This window comes from Trifolium pratense, linkage group LG7 (assembly GCF_020283565.1).
Source record: "Trifolium pratense cultivar HEN17-A07 linkage group LG7, ARS_RC_1.1, whole genome shotgun sequence".
NCBI classification, from domain to species: domain Eukaryota; kingdom Viridiplantae; phylum Streptophyta; class Magnoliopsida; order Fabales; family Fabaceae; genus Trifolium; species Trifolium pratense.
In genome coordinates, this window is record NC_060065.1 from 36884214 (window position 1) to 36903984 (window position 19771).

The 19771-nt window shown below is 31.9% G+C and overlaps 3 protein-coding genes across 3 annotated transcripts; all 3 read right to left on the bottom strand.

Moving 5' to 3' along the window:
- Window positions 1–209: 209 nt before the first annotated feature.
- LOC123898746 lies at window positions 210–5568 on the bottom strand. The gene is made up of 11 exons (XM_045949759.1): window positions 5262–5568; window positions 4099–4243; window positions 3364–3431; window positions 3171–3241; window positions 2770–3033; window positions 2084–2247; window positions 1941–1996; window positions 1812–1864; window positions 1139–1298; window positions 745–842; window positions 210–660 (listed from the first exon to the last, which is right to left on the bottom strand). Exons 1-11 carry the CDS (start codon window positions 5407–5409, stop codon window positions 559–561), a joined length of 1329 nt encoding a protein of 442 aa, XP_045805715.1. The 5' UTR covers window positions 5410–5568; the 3' UTR covers window positions 210–558.
- Window positions 5569–7064: 1496 nt separating this feature from the next.
- Window positions 7065–8973, bottom strand: LOC123896373 (zinc finger BED domain-containing protein RICESLEEPER 2-like). Its single transcript, XM_045946768.1, has 4 exons — window positions 8871–8973; window positions 7731–8493; window positions 7232–7644; window positions 7065–7103 (listed from the first exon to the last, which is right to left on the bottom strand). The coding sequence occupies exons 2-4, from the start codon at window positions 8488–8490 to the stop codon at window positions 7065–7067; spliced, it is 1212 nt and encodes a 403-aa protein (XP_045802724.1). The 5' UTR covers window positions 8491–8493; window positions 8871–8973.
- A 909-nt stretch (window positions 8974–9882) lies between these two features.
- On the bottom strand, window positions 9883–12119 carry LOC123896374 (ervatamin-B-like). Its single transcript, XM_045946769.1, has 4 exons — window positions 11588–12119; window positions 10638–10867; window positions 10292–10429; window positions 9883–10104 (listed from the first exon to the last, which is right to left on the bottom strand). The coding sequence occupies exons 1-4, from the start codon at window positions 12117–12119 to the stop codon at window positions 9883–9885; spliced, it is 1122 nt and encodes a 373-aa protein (XP_045802725.1).
- Between the last annotated feature and the right edge of the window lie 7652 nt (window positions 12120–19771).

Genomic DNA, 19771 nt, shown 5'->3' on the forward strand with positions numbered 1-19771 from the left:
TAACTTAAAGAGATACTTCATCCATTTCAAAATGAACATCGTTTTAGTCCAAAAAAATTTATTTCAAAATAAGTGTCATTTTTACTTTCCAATGCATGTATCCAATTAAATCATGTTAAATAAACAGTGTAAAGATATTTTAGGAACAAGTGATTTAATTGAAAGCATTTTACCTTATTGGTGTATACAAATTATACGCAAATATATTATTCAATCACAAACCATCATTTATAAGACTTTTTAGTAATCCAACATATAATTGCTACTCAAATCCTTTTTACAATGATTTTGATGGATAATAGTAGTATCCACATTTCTACTGTTGGCCATGCCATGGTAAAGGAAAACAGTTATCATGCATCATTCTGTTAATCATGCAGAAGCTAAAACATGACTCACAATATTCCAAATGTTTTGGTGCTTCTTGTCTAAGCTTAGTTTTGTTTGAGTTTAGAATGGTTTCTGTGTCTATTTTCACTATTAATAATTATATGAATCACTTTTATCTTGTTTCTTATTTTCAAATATGTACATACAAATGATGTAGTCAATATTTTTTTATGATGTTGGTAAAATTGATGATGTTTCTTGCTGTTTTAAGCTATCAACAACATGTGCGACTACTCCTACACCAGCATTGTGAAGCCATTTCTTTTTCACCTGAAATCCAAGGAATACTCATGTTATAAAAACTATATATCAGTGATATCAGAATACTTGAAAAGATTCAAAGAAATGCAGTACATGGATGTTGCTATGGGCAAAGAGAGGCCAAACTGCTGAGTGAAAGTTGACATCAACTTTTATCCATCCCAGTCGTTGTAATCCCTGTATCATCTCCTCTGTTTAAAATATGAAGTTGTTTTAGCAATAAGATAACAAAGTGGTTTTGATAATAAGACAACAGTGCCTCGAAATGTAATTTAGAGTATCTGCTGTTAATTTTAATTTTTTTGTGTTAACCTCGGTTCCCGTGGAAGGGGCCCCTAGTAATCTGGAGTTTGGCTGGAAGGTAAGTAAAGTCTAACAAAAAATTAGAGCTCATTAACAGAAGGAGAGTATCTTCTGTTAATTTTAGCAATAAGTGTCTCAAAATGTAAATTAGAGTATCTTCTATTAGTTTTGGTTATGGTATCACCTTCCATAATTTCATGAAATTCTACATTATTCTGGGAATGTTGTGCAGTCTCCTTTGCTTTCACTGCCTCAGGGGGAAATTGAGGTCCATCGGAAGGAACTGGGGGGCAGAATTTCACATCAACAACATGCTTGTATCCATCCAAAGATTGGCGTGGAGGCTGTCGACACAAATACAAAATGTTAGGTAATCTACACGCAAACATATGCCTTCTCAACTTCTATAGTTCAGGTGTTAAAACATGTCATGTCATGTTTCTGCATTGAACGACATATCTTCTTGGAATTTATAAATATGGTGGAACATTTAAAACATAAGATAAGGATAACATTGTGATATGTTAGCAGTTATGAACTTATGAGTATATAATCATGCCAATTATTCAAAATGTGAAGACCCTGTCAACTGTTAATGGCAGAGTTCGAGGGAGAGTAGAAAAGTGCTTCAGAAATTACTGAAAAGTAATGCATTATAGTCAGGCGTTACATTACAGGAGTTCTTAATTCTCTTGGTTTTGTTCCACATTCAGGAATTCATCTACTAAATACAAATTTCATAATCCGACTGCATGTTTATTTTGTTGTTATCCAGATATTTAATTAATAATAACTTTAATATTCAAAACCTACAACATAAAAGGAGGTAAGTAAAGAAGAAAAATAATCATATTCACCTTACCAAGTTCGACTTCCCTCCTTATGGAGGACGTGCGCCACCCAACCATATCTTTATAAGTTAAAGGAATTACACAAAATTAAGGAAGAGAGAGTCAATAAGTGTCACTAATACTCTGAAAGGATACGATCATATGATACATTAGCATAAACAACCCGGCATCTAAATGCTCCAAGCGCAGATCTACAAAACAGAAAATGTTATAAGCACACCATTGCTTTACTGAAACAAATGAATTTGTAATCAGCAAAGAGAAATTCCTTTACTCACATGAATTTTCCATCTTCACAGTCAGAAGCCATTCTCAAAAGAAGGGATGGTTTGTTGGGGTTATCATCAGTAAGGAATAGCTGAGTACCAGTCCGACCAATAAACAATGGAGCTATAGGTGCAACGAGCTTTTCTAGGATCGGAACACCGAATAGAAATGGAAGCTGTAAAGCATCAGTATTAAACAAAAAAAAAATCATCCCAAAGATAAAGTCAAAACCCCATTGACCTATGTAGAAAGTCTAAACATGAGATCAAGCAGTGCAAACAATGGAGATTTGTGGCAATCATGAATATCAATGATCAAATTCGATTAAACTTGAATGATTAGGTAAAGGAAAAGAAAATGACGGATGAGAATAAATAAAGACTACTTAAGAGAAAGAAGTTTAAACTATATAGAGCCGACTCAAACAAATATTAGAGTAACATTTACACTATGTCTATGTTCAGTAACAAAACATTCGTAGGATTTCTAAGATTAAAAATTTCCGTAGATAGCACAAAAACTAAGTTAAAGCTGAAAATCATTGCATATGTTAATTGCTATAACCATTATGTAAGCTGTGAATCACCAGCATAAACCATATGTTATGTAAAGAGAAAAACAATAATGCATTATATTTTCAGATATAAGTCGATATTATAAAAAATAAAAGCTCCATAATTTGATTTTCTGAACATACTTGTTTTTTCCCCCTTACACCAAGATGTGGAGTTGCTAAAGTAATAAAACTCATTGGTTCCAGTCCAGCAATCATGCCTTTCGAAAAGTCTGTTCGCTGTGAATTTTCCATCACGCAATTGGCTGGATCACTAGGTTGGCCACTATTATATGTATCGGGTGAATAGAGAAGAGCAATTGCATATCTAGCAAAGAGGCCTCCAAGAGAATGGGCCAGAAAGGATATTCGCTTCAGGCTCTTTGTCTTCTTTACAACTTGCATGACCTGTTGTGATAAAAGGAAATACTATTTTATACAACTTAATTCAAGACATACTGCATGCTATCATTCAGAACCGATTCTGGAAGTCCAAACATTAGACACACAAATTTAAAATTTGCAGATAATACTTAAAAACTCACTTCATCAGCTAATCGCTTTCCAGCTTCATCAATCCCAGTAAATGTCTTAGTGTAAGCATTTGATGAACTTGCTGCAGAAAATATATATGAACAATTTTTCTCATCATATACAGCTTGCCAGCTTGGGCTAACTAGTGTGCAATTGATAGAAATATAAAAGGTATGAAATCATAAATAATAAAGATTTAGTTACCATAAATTAAAAAGCTTTTTCCAAGGTGCCTTTTTAACTCTTCCTCTGCATAAGTCCAGTCACTTGGACTGTGTCACAGTTAAAACATAAGTCAACTATGTGTGAGGTTAAACTCGAGAGCAAAAACAAGCAATAAAAAGAGAAATGCTAGACACCCCTTGCTGTAAGAACATTGCATTAACGAAAAGAAAAATAAAATTTCCTCAATTTACGAAAGATACTGTGCATTGCTTCTGAGTTCTGACAGAGCCGATTCATCCAAATTTTCATGTTAGACATATTGATCTTCAACTAATTTAGTTTCACTGTGTATTAAGCCAAAAATCTGTTCACACTCATGGCCTTGCTTTTTTCTAGGGAAATATCTTTTGATTGTGATAAGAGTAGGCCATGGAAAATCTATATACTCCGAACACTCCTCAAACACTTAAGTTAATCCACATGGGAACATCAGAAAAGAGCTCACGGTTTTAGATAATTAAACATATGCAGTGTAGTTAGTAAGAAAAGAATTTGAACAAGGCAACAACACCTGCTAGTATTATTTTCCATAAAACAAGAACAGCAAAAAAAGTTACTGAAGAATGAAAGCCATCATTTATTCTCAGAGCAACTTCCAATATTGTATATAATCATAAAAGCATTATGAATATTTACTTTTCTTTCTGCTGTCGGCTCATACTATCTTTTAACTCAAATATGAACGTAAGAATATAATATTTCAAACAACATTACCTAGACCAGATACCATGGACAAGAACAAGGAGATGATCGGGATCATTTTTCAGATTCCCAGAGGTTCTAGCAGGAGACGTTCCCTGAGTGGTAGTACTCATAGCTTGAGCTCTAAGGTTCTCGTGTCTTTCTCCTCTGTTTGCACCTACAAAAGTACATCTCCAGCATTAAAAAAATCAAAAGAAAAATTTAAACATTAAAATCACATAGAGAAGAGAATGCAAGCCTAAATGGACAAATATTCTACTATCAATATCGAGAAAAAGACGGCAACTTTCTATATTTGTTCATGAATATAAGGTCAGTCCTTAATATAAACATAAAAATAAGTATGCTAAGCATTCTCTCTCCCTTTTCCCGATCTTACTCCAGTTTCAAGAACTTCCTAAGCAACAGTTATTGCACTAACACCAATACAATAAAGGGTTTTGATTTTCAAGTGTTAACCAATTCACAAATATGAAAAAAGTGCTCATTTGATTTTCAAGTCTAATGTCACAAGCAAGCTCTTCATCGTGAAAAAATAATCCACAAAGTACCAACTCAAATAAAATTGGGCATTTTAACATCTAAACTCAGACCGGACTGTTGGGTTTCAAGTGAGTGGTTAAGTCTCACATCAACTATAAGAGAGGTGAACCATGAACGTCTTAAGGTTTTGGATGGAGATATGGCGTCTCCTCTCTTGTTGTCATGGAGCATTGACACATTGTTTCTCCCGTGCTCCCCCGAATTGCAGTCTTTATAATAAGAGAGGTAACTCATGAGCCTAACAAGATTACACAATTGATCATGGTTTTAAAGAAATTTCTAGGACCACGATCACGACCGCAATATCAAACTTCTTTTTTTATGTCTCTACCATTACATTCAAGTTATTTTTTACCACAATTCTTCATAAATATAAAAAATTACAAAGCAATTGCAATTTAAAACCTCAAATTGGCAACAACAACAAAAAAAAACACAACACTTTCGTCATAAATTTAGACACAAAAATGTACCAAATCACAATCAAGTTCAAATAGAGATTCTATAAATTCAATATCCCACAAACTTACCCAATTATAGAATAAATTTAAACAACAATAAAAGCTCGAGACTTTAGAACAAAAAAGTAGCCTAAAATTGAAAAAAAAAATACTAAAAAAGGATTTAATTACCAGAAAGGGAACTGAAAATGGAGTTAGGAGGAGTAGATGATGATGAAGAACAGCAAGGGGAGGATGAAGAAGAAGGTTGAGGAGATGAGCGAGAAGCAATTGGTGGAGAGTAACAACAGCGCGCATAAATCAAAGGTGCTAATGCCATATATATGGTTTCAATTTGAAAGTGTGAAGTTTGTTGCAATGCAACTTATTAGGAAGATGACAGTAATAATGTGAATAAAGAAAGCAGTGGTTGTGTCATAGGGTGGGTAAGGGTAGTGCCATGCTAAGGGTGTGTCATTGTTTAAGGGCATTCCTTTGTTTTTGGGGTGAAGCCAGGTCAGCTACTGCTAGCCAATCAAGTGATGACAGCTATGATTGAGTCCATGATTAAAGAATGTAGTTATACTCCGATGAAGTCCGATCTTGATCCGACGGTTAAGAGAATATTTGATTTTTTTTTTTATAATTTAACATGAGTTTAAATCTGGATTGACAATCTTAAAATTGGATGGTTTCTAATCTCTGACTACATGAATGTAGATTCTTTGCGATCGTAGAAAACACAATCCACCGGTTTTATAAGTGTAGCTCAAATGATATCTATCGGGAATATTATTGGAGTGTCCGAGTCTCGAATCTCAGATTCCATGTTTCTTCACTACTCATTGTGCTTCATTACTATACTACGAAAGCATATCCTCTCTCGTTTGTTTTTCATTGGAGGGAGTAAATTTGTTATGCTAGCCATTGATTTATTTTTTTAATAAAATAATTATCTTGTAATTGTACAAAATATGTGGTGGAGATTAAATATTACATGAGGAAATTTACAACGTAGAGAATACTACATATTTTCTCCTAAACTATAATATAAACAAAAGTGTTTAAAGTAATACGATATATTTAGATTAAAATTTAGATCAAATATATTAATTTTTTAACTAACTTTTATTTATATTTGAGAGTTTTAACTGTTTATTACTTCTTCCGGTCTTATATATAAGGAACACTTTGGAATTTTTTTTTTTATCTTTTTTATAAGAAACACTCTTTAAATTTATTCTTTATTAAATAGATAATCCTTGTATACCGTTATTAAATTGTATAAAGTGAAACATATTTCAATGTTATGCATTAATTACACAAACACATTCTCAAGGTTGGTTTTGGAATAACACATAACTTTTTAGAATTTTTATTAAAAAAATAAGTCTCTTGGTATGTGTATTTTTCTCAATGTGTTCCTTATATATAGAGGTGGAAATAGGCCAGGCCAGGCTTTGAAAGGCCTGAGCCTGGCCTACAATGCTTTTTTTAAGCCTGAGCCTGGCCTATGGCCTATTATAGGCTCTTTTTTCTGGCCTGGCCTGGCCTTTTAAAAAGCCTGGCTAGCCTGAAAGCCTATTTAAAAGCCTGTTTCACAACCTGTTTTTAATTATACTGAGCAGCCTGTTATATATTATTTGGCCTGTTTGTGAAGCTTTTTCTCTTTTAAAAAAGACAACAGCAAATCACTTCCAAATTGTAATTGCGGCAAGCAAATTGATAAGCAAACAACCCAATACTTAAAAATTGCATATCTAGTCTGTAGATTGTCATGACATTCTTGCAAGATAATAGCAATGTCATACTTCAAAATTACATAATTACTAAAAGAACATTAAAAAAGAAAACCAAAACTCTAGAAAGCTAAATAACATATTCATAATAGCTCCTTAGATCTAATATCTTCAATTCTAGAACCAAGTATCAAAAGCTCCTTAAACACACACTAGCAAAACACTTTTAGAGTCCAAGAGAGGTACAAAAGTGATATCAAATCTTCAAGATGATATGTGTCTCTTCTTTTTCAACCTTCAAAACAAAAAAAAATAGATATATATTGGTTATTAGACTTAAAAATACTATTAAAATAAATAAAAACAAAATGATAAAAATGAATAAATATTACTTAATAACATATCCAAATAAAAAGAAATAACCTGTAATTTTTTCTTCACATTATACTTATGACGGAACCAATCTGCACCACATATTAGAGCTTCTACAGAATCTTCACTTAGTTTAGTGCGACGTTCATCAATAACTCTACCTCCAGCACTAAATGTGGACTCAGATGCCACAGTTGAGATTGGAATAGCTAGTATATCAGCTGCCATCTTAGACAAAATCTTATATTTCATGTTGTTGTTCCTCCACCAGTCCAAAGCACAAAAGGAGGTACTGTTAGGAACGTAAAGACCTTCATCAAGATAATCTTGCAATTCTGATTTTTTTGGAGGAATGGCTTCATTTTCTTGAATAATACTCATAATTTCATCAAACCCGGTTCTGACAACTGCAGCATTAGCTTGGGAGGATGATGGATTACTAGTACTATCCAAGTTAGCCGTAGCTGAAGACTCTTCCAAACTTAGAGCCACATACTCATCATATAATTGTTCCAATGAACACTTGACCTTCTTTATATTCGCGTCAAACATTTATATATAGCATCGGCCACATCAATACCACGCCTTGGTGCAGGCACTTTCACAAAACTCAAAACTCTTTTTTGAAGATTCCATCCAGCATCAATGAAATGTCCTGTGATAACCATATACTCAACTACTTGATGACTTGATTTCCACATATCTGTGGTTAAACTTATCTTGCTCACACTTTCTAAAAGCTTCTTCAACTCTTTCTTCTCATTCTCAAATAATGCCACACAATCACTACTTGTTGTTTTACGAGAAAATTTACGAAAATCTGGGTTTGCATATTCGAAAGCCCACATCAAAATATCATCTTCTACAACACTAAAAGGATATTCATGAACCATTATAGCAGTTGCAAGTATTTCTCGCATCTTTTCATTAGAATATCTGGCACCAGGAGTAATAAAGGGGTTACCTCCTGATTTCGAAGGTTGAAATGGAATGGTGGCTTGTTTCTTTTGAGTAGACTCATGCATCTTCTTTTTCAGGCAAGCCGCGATGTGTCTTCTCATATGACTAGTGCTAGCTCCCGATCCCCCAGTAGCATATTCTGACTTGCAATATTTGCAAACGGCTTTCTTCACACCTTCCTTAGTTTCTTCATCAAAATCTTCCCAAATAGTTGATGTTTTTTTCCTCTTTCTCCCAACAACTGTATTTGGTTGTTCATTATTTTGATTTGTGTCTGTTTCTGGTTGTTGATTATTTTGGTTTGTGCCAGTTTCTGGTTGTTTGTCACTTCTGTCTGAAGGTGAAGCCATTTGCTGGACAAAGTAAAAACCATGACTTAAAATATGTTATAGTAAGTAAAAATATTGGAATAAGCCTAAATTAGTAACAAAAATACAGTCACCCTTTTGTAGAAATAATAATAATAATAATAATAATAATAATAATAATAATAATAATAATAATAATAATAGTGATCATGTCCCTTCAAAATATAATCAACTCTCAAACAAGAAGTACAAGAGAAGAAGACAAAAGAAGGAAAAGAAAGTAGCCAAAGGGAACAAAGGAGTCTCCCAATACCTAAACATCCAAAGAAAATTTACAACAGAAAAACAAAAGAAAAAAAAAACGCCAACAGGGAGAGAAACACCAAAGCTTTCTAAAGTATAACAATTGATTATCGACTTACCGAATCGTTGTAGCTTCTTCAATGAAAATTTTTTCTTTTGCCGTTCTGCTTGAGTGAGCGAGTTAGGGTTTTCTTAGAGTAGATTTTGAAAAAGTCCCTTCAATTTCTATTTTACGTGACCTGAATGAATTTTGGAAAATACAATTAAATCATCATTAAAATAAAAAGCAAATCTTTCCAACTTCCAAGGATTTGTTTATTTTTTCGTCAAAAAAAAAAAAAAGGATTTGTTTTTTCTGTGAGGTCTTCCAACTTCCAAGGATATAAAAAATAAAAATAAAAAATATATTTGATAAATATACATAGATATAGGCCGGCCTATCAGGCTTTGTAGGCTTTTTTATTAGCCTGGGCCTGACCTATTTAATTAAATAGGCTTTTTAAAAAGCCTAAGCCTAGCCTTTTTATTAAATAGGCCAGGCCAGGTCAGGCTTAAATAGGCCAGGCCATAGGCTTATGTAGGCCGGCCTGGCCTCTTCCCACCTCTACTTATATATAGGATCGGAGTGAGTATTACTAATATGTTGTCTCTTACCTCTTGCTTCCTCAATTTCTCCCCCACAAAAAATAAAATCTTACGGTATTTTAAAAAAAGACAAATAGAATACAAAGAAATGTGTTGTTTTTGTCACATTCATCCTACAAGTGTTAGTGTGTCAATCAGTGTACAAAATAATTAGCCAAACAATGATTTAGCTCAGATAATCAAACTATAGTTATCTCGTGCTACCATTTTAATGATCAAAACATAATATCATGACTTATTGTATTATTACATCATTGCGAGTGTGAAACTTTAATACTCCTATATATTTTTGACACAAGTATGAAACTTTCATATCTTTCAATTTATTTATTTATTTATGCTTACAAACTTTGGATAGAGGAACTCACGTGTTCAAAACATTAAGAGTACCCATACATGATACAACAATAGTTATTCTTGCATGTTTTTTTTAACTTATTGTTGATCTAAAATGGAACTAATTTTTGGATTCCTTCCATGATACTTCTATTTAACTGGATTATAAGCCCATGAATTAACTGCACAAACCCCATACATTTTATCAGTGTTTCTTCTCATCCACATATAACCGTTCATACCCCACGACGTGCCCCATGAGTTTTTCAAAATCCAATAATCTACACCGTCTATAGAGTCATAACCCACTATTAACAAGCAATGATTTGTATCTTTAGAATCCACAGGACAATTTGGTCCATCAAATATTCCCTGCCAAAATTAAAATAAATGAAATATTTATAAACGTTAAATATGAAAACTTGTAATCTTATAAAGATTAAGAATACAATTAAATTCTTTTATTTGGTTTGAGTCATCTGATTCTTAGAAGAAATGATCTTATAATCTAAAGTTCAACAAAAATAAATAGAATCTATCAAAAAATTATTCTACTTACGTGTGAATATTGATGAAAGTCATCGGGTGCATAAAGACACACACTAATAGGTTGCTTAGCAACTGCACACAATAGTCCATTGTCTGATTCCTCCACGTGATAATATGCACTAATGGTACTATCTGCATTGTTTTGAATCTACAATTCATGAATAAAGATGTTCGTTAAATTATTATAATTAACTCAAAATTTAAAAAGCAATTTTGTTTTTAAAGTTATATGGTACATGAAAAGTGATATGATATTGATATAAATTGTCTCTAAATTTAGTTTAATCTACAATATTGATATGGTTAAACTGAACACCTTTATCAAAAGGGAAAAATAATAGAAATTAATTAAGAACCTGTGAGGCTTTGCAATCACCCTTGCTTGATGTATATGAATAATCATTTGCCGATGCAATCCCCTGGTTGCTAATAATCCAATCAAAGGCTTTGTTCACCCATCCACTAATGCAACCTTCACTTACGGTACAATCCAAAACCTGTTGTTCTGAAAAGTCGATAAGTTTCCCTGTCTGTATTGCATTTAATCCTTCAATGGCGCCTACAGCTGCGAATGCCCAACAACTCCCTAACAAACAAATGAAATAGCGTAAAAAGAAAAGTTTTTAACTTTATGTTATATATATAAAAAAAATTAAATACAATGTGCTTAATTGAAGTTCTTAATTTTTAAAAATTTTATAAAAATAAAATAAGATTGAGTGTTTATTGTCCAGATATATATATATATATATATATATATATATATATATATATATATATATATATATATATATATATATATATATATATATATATATATATCATTTTCCCTCTTTCAGTGACACAACTGCACTGGACAGGAGGATAGACGATTGAAGATAATTGTATTGGTGGGGGTAACAAAGGGACACATAAAATGGTGGAAAAAGAAGTCACGTACGTGACATAAAATGTTGAATGGTTATTGGGATCATATAGCTTACTCGAAGGAGAAGGTGGCTTGGGATTTCAAAATTTTAAAATATTTAATATGGCGATGGTAGCGAAACAATGATAAAATTTTATGGGGAAGCCACTTGTTGCAAAACTCTATAGGGCAAGATATTTTCCAAATTCTTCTGTGTTTGATTCTAAGCTTAGGAAATAATTCAATTTATGTTTGGTGTAATATTTGAAAACCAAAGCATGTGTCAATGAATAGTCGTAGATGGAGTATTGGTGATGGTAATAACAAAATTAAAGTTATGTAAGCGAGAGGGTACGTAGAATCAATATATGACATAAATCATACAAACAAAAAACTTACCACAAGTATTTTGATTTTTTACCGTTGTTACAGCTCCTTTTGAATTCCAATCCAAGGATGAAGGCGCATCACTACATGATGATAAGTCGCGAACACCATTCACATTCACCATGTCATTGTTCATGGACATATCAATGTCATGTAAGTATTTTTCTTGGAATTCTTGGGAGTTCCAATCAGAAAAGTTGTTAAGACCAAGAAAAAAATCATGGGGTGACTTTCTCTTAGCATTAGTTTCTGTGATATACTTTAAGTTTGATAGAAAAATGTCAAATTTTTTTGTCATTTCTTTTAGGTCTTTGTAGACCCTTCCATGGTCTTTCATCCATTGTTGGAATAGTTTTATAGTTTTATCTTGAGTAGGAAGCTTATCAAGGTTCGGACCCAATATGGATGAGTATTTGGTTGAGATATCATAACTTGAAAAGGGACATAAGAATGTAGTGAAGATGATGAAGAGGAGAAATAGGTATGAAGTGTGGAAAATCATCATAATGTACTCGAAAATATCATAGAATTTCGTGATTTCCATTATACAAGATACAGGTATGTATATGTACATATACAAGGCAATGCATATGCTGAAAATGGCAAATAATAAAGGTAGATGATTGCATATGATGAAATGGAATTTTTTTTATAGTATAAATTGGGAGATATATTGCTTAATATGTAAACCAAATGAAACGGAAAGATTAAAAAAAAAAAAAAAAGTTCTAACAAAAATATTGAAATTTGGTAAATTAAATAGTCATAAAAAAGACATCATTGTTAAAAAAAAAAAAAAAACACAAAGAATAATCACATAGAAAATGAGAACTCTTACCTGTATGCAATTTGATTGAAAATTATTTTCCTATTTTAGAAATTATGATGGCACTGAAAAAATGAAGAGTCGGACCAAATTGGAAAAATGGGTTTTCAAATGGAAGAAATATTGACAACATATGAAAAGAGAAAAGAAATGCATGCATGCTTTGAGAAAAATGGTGTGTAAACCAAAGACATGCAAGCTTTGAGAAAAATGGAGTAACTAAGAAAAGTTAAAACAATTGGGCGACATGTTTTATGCGACAATTTGGTTTGTAAATATATCCTGTTTTAATATATTAATATTAATATATTAGTGATGATTAATGATAGATTAAAGATTAGCTGGCTTCCAAAATTGAAGCTTTTGTTGGAACTCTTTACATGGATCTCAATTATTTCGAATGAATTAGTTTCCACAGTTGCGCCTTGCGCGTGAAGGATACCTTTGATTTTTACCAAAAAAAGAAAAATCAGACCAGATTGATAGGATTGGTTTTAACCGACTAAGTCTCTGGTTGAACCAAGAACCAAAAATCATGATAAACCGAATGGGATGGTTTGAGCTTGAGTAAATATTTCAAAAAATTCCAAAGGTGGGCGCCAACAGCGGTTGAACCCAGATTTTTTGGATAACACAACTGCAAATTTACCAATTGGCTAATTGAGTTAACATGATAATGTTTTTTTTTTTTTTTCTTCAAGTAGTTTAGTGGTATGTTACATCTAATTATTTTTTTTTTCTTTCGCCATTAGTTTAATCTGGTTCGGAAATCAATTCTAATATCAAGTGATTTCAGTCTCCTCCCAACCGCAGTTGCGGGGCATCAAACTGTGACCCTCAGCTCCCTACAAGTTCAGCGTCAATCACCATTGAACCAACTAATGATTGGTATTATTTAAGAAACATATGAGCTTGATATTTTTTTAAATTTCACAGGGATGACACCTATGTTATCATATAGTAGTATTTTTTTTGGTGAATACCTATGTTATAATTTTTTTTCGTGAATACCTATGTTATCATATTTTATATGAATACCTATTCATAAAAGACATTGTTATTTTTTTTTTTTTTGGTACTTATTGTATATTTCATTTATTTATAAGATAAGGAAGATAAAAAAAATTAAGGACCGACTGCAGAATTAGAAAGTATGATGTAATATGTATGTTAGTCAAAATAAAAATAATGATGGAATGAGAAGTTTTTAAGTTTTAATTTGAGTGTATGAATTTTTATTAAAAAATATTGAAAGAAATATTTATATTAAATTTTATATTTTATCAATATTTTTGTATAAATATATATGTATTTTTTTAATTTTTAATAAAGACCTGATTAACAGTTATGCAGTCTGATCAAGTGACATACTGATCTCCGATCAGTGACTGATCCAAACAGTAATCTAATAACTTAGATTTTCGACCATGTCAATTATTGGTCAAAATTTTAAAAGAGTCTTGCCATTGAAACATAAATAAATATATAAAAAAAAAAAACCTCAACCGGGTACCATAAAATATGTAATATGGGCTTCTAACAATATGTATGGGAGAATTATTTTTGCTATCCTACTATATTTCTCGCGCGCCCTACGGATTTGCCAAAATACATCGTCTACTATTTAAATAGCGGATGTTATAAAAAAGAGAAAAATTCATGTTATGAGGTTTTTTTTCCCCTCAAATTTCAGATTTTTATAACGTCCGCTACTTAAGTATTATCATTTAATTTGTATTATCATTTAATTATGAAATAAATAATTATTTTTTTGCTAAATTAATGATATTTATTCAATAAATCAATAGAGTATATTAATCATGCATCCAAATATGCATCGTTGATTATGTGGTCATTGATTGAATAATTGATCGAAATTAATCTATCATTTTTTGAAAAAGATAAAATTTTGGAACAACATAATAAATTAGGATAAAATTTAGTCATTTTAGCCTGTATTTATAAATGGCTTAAATGTTGTTTCGACCCTTTAAGTTTTACAATTGTACGATTTTTAGTCCCTCAAGTTTTAATTGTGTTTTTTTTTTTTTGATAAGCAAAAGGATTGAATTAAAATGAGTGCAAGGGGCACTCAACCCTTACAAAAATTACGAAAACCATTAGATGCTTAGAATGCAAGCTAATGGATCGTCACACCAGTCTGAGAATACAAATGAAGGATTAAGTTCTATTCGACCTACAAACCAAACCCAAGAAATAAAAATAATCTGATCAACAAGTAAGGCCAAATTAAACACATCTCCACGAAACATAATGTTGTTTCGAGTTCGCCATATACTCCAAGTGGTTGCTAGCCAAATGACATGACGAGCTTTAGCAAGACTCTTACTTTTCACCAAATCACCAAAAGTAGTGAAATGCTTCCATACTTCCTCAAAAGTTATAAAATTCATGTCCAGCCAATCATACACCTTTTTCCACACTTGAATTGAAATAGAACAATTAAAAAATAAATGATCGATATCTTCTTCTTCTCTAAAACAAAAAGCACAACAAAGTTCACGCGGATTACTAATAATTCTTTTTCTCTCCAACGCCTTCCGAGTCGGTAGTCTCGCTAATAACAACCTCCATCCAAAAATGCTCACTTTGGATGGAACATCATTCGCCCATAAGTCTTGTAGTGCATCCACCACATTGCTATTAATGGTCAATGGAGAGTAACAATTTTGCAAAAAACAATACGCTGAATTTACCGAAAACATGCCGAGATTGTTCGTGATCCATTTCCTATAATCCGTACGATCCTTATTAGGACTGATATCTGATAGCAAACACTCCAATTCAGCTGCTGCTTCTATATCATCTTGCGCTAAATCTCCATTCCAAAGCAATCTCCAATTCCATTCAACCTCATTCCATAAACCACACTCTGCTATGACTGAATTTGGGTGCATACTTTTAACATATAATTGTGGAAATAAGTTCATGAAACTATCATTACCAGCCCATCTTTCTTGCCAAAATAGAATGGTATTACCGTTACCTAACACGTTGCAAACATTGGACTTGAACCAACCGCCACTTTCTTCACCTCCTATTTTCACAATATCACGCCACCAAATTGATTGTAATTTAACTTCCTTGTTCATATTTAGAAGAAAGTTTTCAGACATTGATCCATACCTATGCACTAACAACTTACACCACATAGATTTTTCTTCACAAAGTCCTCGCCACTTCCATTTGCAAAGTAACGCTTGATTAAAAAAATCAAGATTCTTTATACCCAACCCTCCTTTATCTTTTGGTAGGCAAATTGTGTCCCAACTAACCCAACAAATTTTTTTAGTGTCCAAACTTCCACCCCATAAAAACTTCCTTTGGACACTAACCAATTCTTTTAATACGCACGAAGGTGCTTTAAAAAAAGAAAAAAAATACAGCGGGAGACTAGACAACACCGAATTAATAAGAGTAACTCTACCACCAATAGACAGATTCCGACCATTCCAGCTACTTAGTCGCTTCCTCATATTGTCCACAATAGGATTCCATGTTATCTTTCTTCTTGGATTGGCTCCAACAGGAATTCCTAGGAAACGAAATGGAATAGACTCTACACCACAATGTAAAAAAGCGGACGCAACGTTCAAAAAATTATCATCCAGATTAATTCCATAAAGTTTACTTTTAAAGAAGTTAATCTTTAAGCTAGAGACTAACTCGAAGCTTCGCAACACCGTTTTGATAGACCAAAGATTGTCCCAATTACCTTTACCAATCAAGATAGTATCGTCCGCGAATTGAAGAGTGTGAAAAAGTAAATCATCACTGACCTTATAGCCATGGAAAACACCATTACCCACTGCCTTCTGCATCATGCCTGTGAGACCTTCAGCTGCTATCAAGAAGAGAAAAGGAGATAGCGGATCACCTTGTCTCAACCCTTTACCGACCACAAAATCCTTAGTGGGACTGCCGTTTACTAGTACCGACATCGAACTATTAAAAATACAAGCTCTCATCCATTGGATCCAACCATCCGCAAAGCCCATACGTCGCATCATATACTCCAGAAAAGACCAATTTACTGTATCATAGGCTCTTTCGAAGTCCACTTTCAACAATAAACAATTATCTTTCCTTCTCTTGGCTAAGTCGATCAATTCGTTCACAACCAATACTCCATCCAGAATTTGCCTGTTAGGAAGGAAGGCTGATTGGCATTCTGAAATCAAATTTCCTAACACTTTTTTTAATCTTGCCGCCAAAACCTTTAACACTATTTTATACAAACACCCTACCAAACAAATTGGTCTATAATCCGACAAGGACTGAGGATGATCCTTTTTTGGTATAAGGGTCAAAAAAGATGATGTTATTGCCTTTGGTAAAGTGGCATAGCGATGAAATTCATGTAAAAAATTCATGATGTCGTCTTTGAGAATATCCCAACAGGCTTTCAAAAAGTTGAAATTGAAACCGTCAGGTCCCGAGCATTTGTTCCCGTCACAACTCCACACCACATCACGAACTTCATCAGTAGAGAACGGTGCTAGAAGAAAAAAAGAGAATGCATTTTGATTAACGTTTCAAGTTTTAATTGTGTAATTTTAATCCCCTAAATTTCACAATTGTTCAATTTTAACCTCTAAATTTCAACTGCTCAATTTTGGTTCCAAGTTTACCTCATTTTGTATTTTTTTTTTTTTTTTTTGGTAGAAACCTCATTTTGTATTTTATACTCTGTAATATATGATAATTGATAAGCAGCCACTTTATTGTCGGCCACTTTTTTGTCATGACTACTTATTGTATTATTACATTATTGAGTATCCTCTTCATTTTTACTCCTCTTCATATTTGTCATTAATAATGTTTTGAGAATATAAATGCAATAATGTGATTTTTTGTGGATTCAACTATTTAATATATATTTGAAAATCATTCAAAACTATAGTAATTGAGAGAGATCATGGAGAAAAAAAATGAAGAGCATCCCAACTCAAGTACGAGACATTCATATGATTTTATTAATTAATTTATTTATGATTTGCAACTTTGGATAGGAGAACTCATGACGTATTCAAAACAAGATCAAGAATACTCATACATTAATTGTTTTATGTTTTTAACTTATTGTTGAATTTAAAGTGGAACTAATACTTGGGTTCCTTCCATGAAATTTGACTGGATTATAAGCCCATGCATTAATTGCACACACCCCATACGGTTTATTAGTGTTTCTTTTCATCCACATATAACCCTTCATTCCCCATGACGTGCCCCATGAATTCTTCAAAATCCAATAATCTTCACCGTCTACAGAGTCGTAACCCACTATTAATAAGATATGATTTGTATCTTTAGAATTCACAGGACAATTTGGTCCATCAAATATTCCCTGTCAAAATTAAAATAAAAAAAAAATATTTATTAACGTTAAATATGAAATATTATAATAATCTTATCTTATATTAAGTAAAGTCTTATGAATTGTTACACAAACATCCTTAATCATAGAACTACTTACGTGTGAATAATGGTGAAAGTCTTGGGATGCATAAAGACACGCACTAATAGGCTGTTTAGCAACTGCACACAATAGTCTATTGTCTGATTCCTCCACATGATAATATGCATCAATGGTACTAAATGCATTATTTTGAATCTACAATATTCATGAATAAAGGTGGTCGTTAAATTTATATAATGAAAAAAAAATTATAAGCTATTTTGTTTTTGAAGTGCAATATGTTAGTACTGGTAATCTGGTAGGTAATTTTTGTTTCACATTTTATGTATTATCTTTTGAACTTTTTTATAATTTTTTTTCTGTTACGAATTTTTTTATAATTTAATTTATATACATCGTCAGTACAAAATTATTTTACACATGCATAATATATTGATACATTGATGCAATATGTTCTAAAATACATAACGTGTCACATTCATTAAATGATGTAACAACATACTATTGGATGTATGTGTAAAATAATTTTACACCGACAGTGCACTAAACTCTTTTTTTGTACTCTTTAAACATTTGTGTTATGATATCATATATAAAGTAATATTTTTCGCTTATTATATATATATATAAAAGAGTAATATTTTTCCATTGAAAAAAATAATTAAGAACCTGTGAGGCTTTGCAAGCACCCCTGTTTCCTGTATAAGCATAATCATTTGCAGAAGCAATACCCTTGTTTCTAATAATCCAATCGAATGCTTTGTTAACATATCCCATATTGCAATCTCCACTTAGCTCACAATCCAAAACTTCTTGCTCTGAAAAGTTGATAAGCTTCCCAGTCTCTATTGCATTTAGTCCTTCAATGGCACCTACTGCTGAGAATGCCCAACAACTTCCTAACAAAAACATGGCAATGCAATAGGGTAAAATAAAATTGTTTACTTATTGTATAGAAGGTAAAAAGAAAATTGTTTACTTTTTGTGATAGGTTGATGTTTTTTAATAAAATAATAATTTATGATCTAATAGTGAAATAGTTGAATATAATTTTTTAGGTATCCTAATAAGGGAAAACATTTCAAATGTGGAAACTACCATTTTTAATTTCTAATACAATATAAAATTTAGTCAAATAAATGGAAAATATAAATATGGTATTATACTAAAGTTTAATTTGACCGATTGTAAATTTGATAAAAAAAAATTTTCGATCCATATTGCAATTTTTGATGTATTAGTTTTTTTTTTTTTGGTACATTGATGTATAATGTATTAGTTTGTTATTCTCTCATAGTTCAACACATAATTCATGTATCTACCGTAAAAAAGAAAGGAACCATTTTATACATTTAATTGAAAACAATTAATTCACCAAGAGTACAATAAATGCTTACCTAAGAAAACAATAATAAAATAACTGTTTACCTAAGACAAAAAAAAAATTGTTTAAAAAAAAAAGGAAATAAAAACAAAGATAAAATATGGAAGAAAAAAAACACAAACACAAAATCTCCGGCAGGTTAAAAGAACACACCGACCTAATAGACAAAACCCTAGAATCAACTAGATAATCAAAAATGTGTTCTAATTTTAAAGTGAGAAGTATTGAGAATCAGACAACCATATTATAATTAGTGAACAATACCCATAAAAATAACATCTAAACTTTTGTCTATTAACTCCATTTTATAATAATTCATGTATAAATTAATTAGATTGCGTGTGTGAGGGTATGTAGAACCAATGTGACATAAAATCATGCAAACACAACAAACTTACCACAACTATCTTGATACTTAACATTTGTTACGGCTCCTTTTGATCTCCAATCCAAGGATGAAGGTGCATCACATGATGATAAGTCATGAACATTATTCACCTTTATCGTGTCGGTGTTCATTGACATATTCATGTTGTGTAAGTATCT